Source organism: Pteropus alecto, unplaced genomic scaffold (assembly GCF_000325575.1).
Source record: "Pteropus alecto unplaced genomic scaffold, ASM32557v1 scaffold59, whole genome shotgun sequence".
Taxonomy (NCBI): domain Eukaryota; kingdom Metazoa; phylum Chordata; class Mammalia; order Chiroptera; family Pteropodidae; genus Pteropus; species Pteropus alecto.
In genome coordinates, this window is record NW_006443292.1 from 3,809,399 (window position 1) to 3,809,989 (window position 591).

General features: G+C 70.6%; 1 protein-coding gene across 1 annotated transcript in view; it reads left to right on the forward strand.

Annotated features, from left to right (window-relative positions):
- Nucleotides 1-591, forward strand: part of SYNM (synemin) — a 22,435-nt gene that overhangs the window by 18,885 nt on the left and 2,959 nt on the right. The window contains exon 5 of the mRNA XM_025041233.1: nucleotides 1-591. This exon is cut by the window's left edge and continues 418 nt beyond it; it is cut by the window's right edge and continues 815 nt beyond it. Within this exon, the coding sequence (XP_024897001.1) occupies nucleotides 1-591 (591 nt within the window).

The following is a 591-nucleotide window of genomic DNA, read 5'->3' on the forward strand; positions in this document are numbered from 1 at the left end:
AAGCGCCGCAGAGCAGCGGGCCGGAGGGGGCCCCCACGGGCGTCCAGACGCCCCCGGAGAAGGACGCGGGCGCCGGTCCGGCCAGGAGGCTGCAGCGGAGAGAGGCGAGGTTCAGGCTGGGCGCCGGGGACACCGGCGACCCCATGACCGAGAGCATCGCGGAGAACATCGTGTCCGGCATCCTGCAGCGGTTCACGCAGTCCGCGGACGTGGACGCCCCCGCCGATTCCTTTCCGGACACCAAAGTCACCTACGTGAGCCGGAAAGAGCTGCCCGATGACCGGAAGACGACGACTGAGATAGTGGTGGAGTCGCGGCTGACCGAGGACTTCGACGTCTCGGACGCGGCCGGCCTGGACCAGCTCCTGAGCGAGGACGTGCGGGACGAGGCGCAGCGGACGGGAAAGGCCACCGAGCAGGTGGTCAGGGATGTCATCCAGCTCGGTCTGAAGGGGCGAGAGGGCAGAGCCAGGGTGGTCAGCGTGGAGGTCATCGAGGAGCCCATGAGCTGCGTCGGCGGCGAGGGGGCCGACGAGTCTCCCACGCCGTTCCGCGTGGAGGAGGCGGAGGACGCGGAGGACGCGGAGGGGC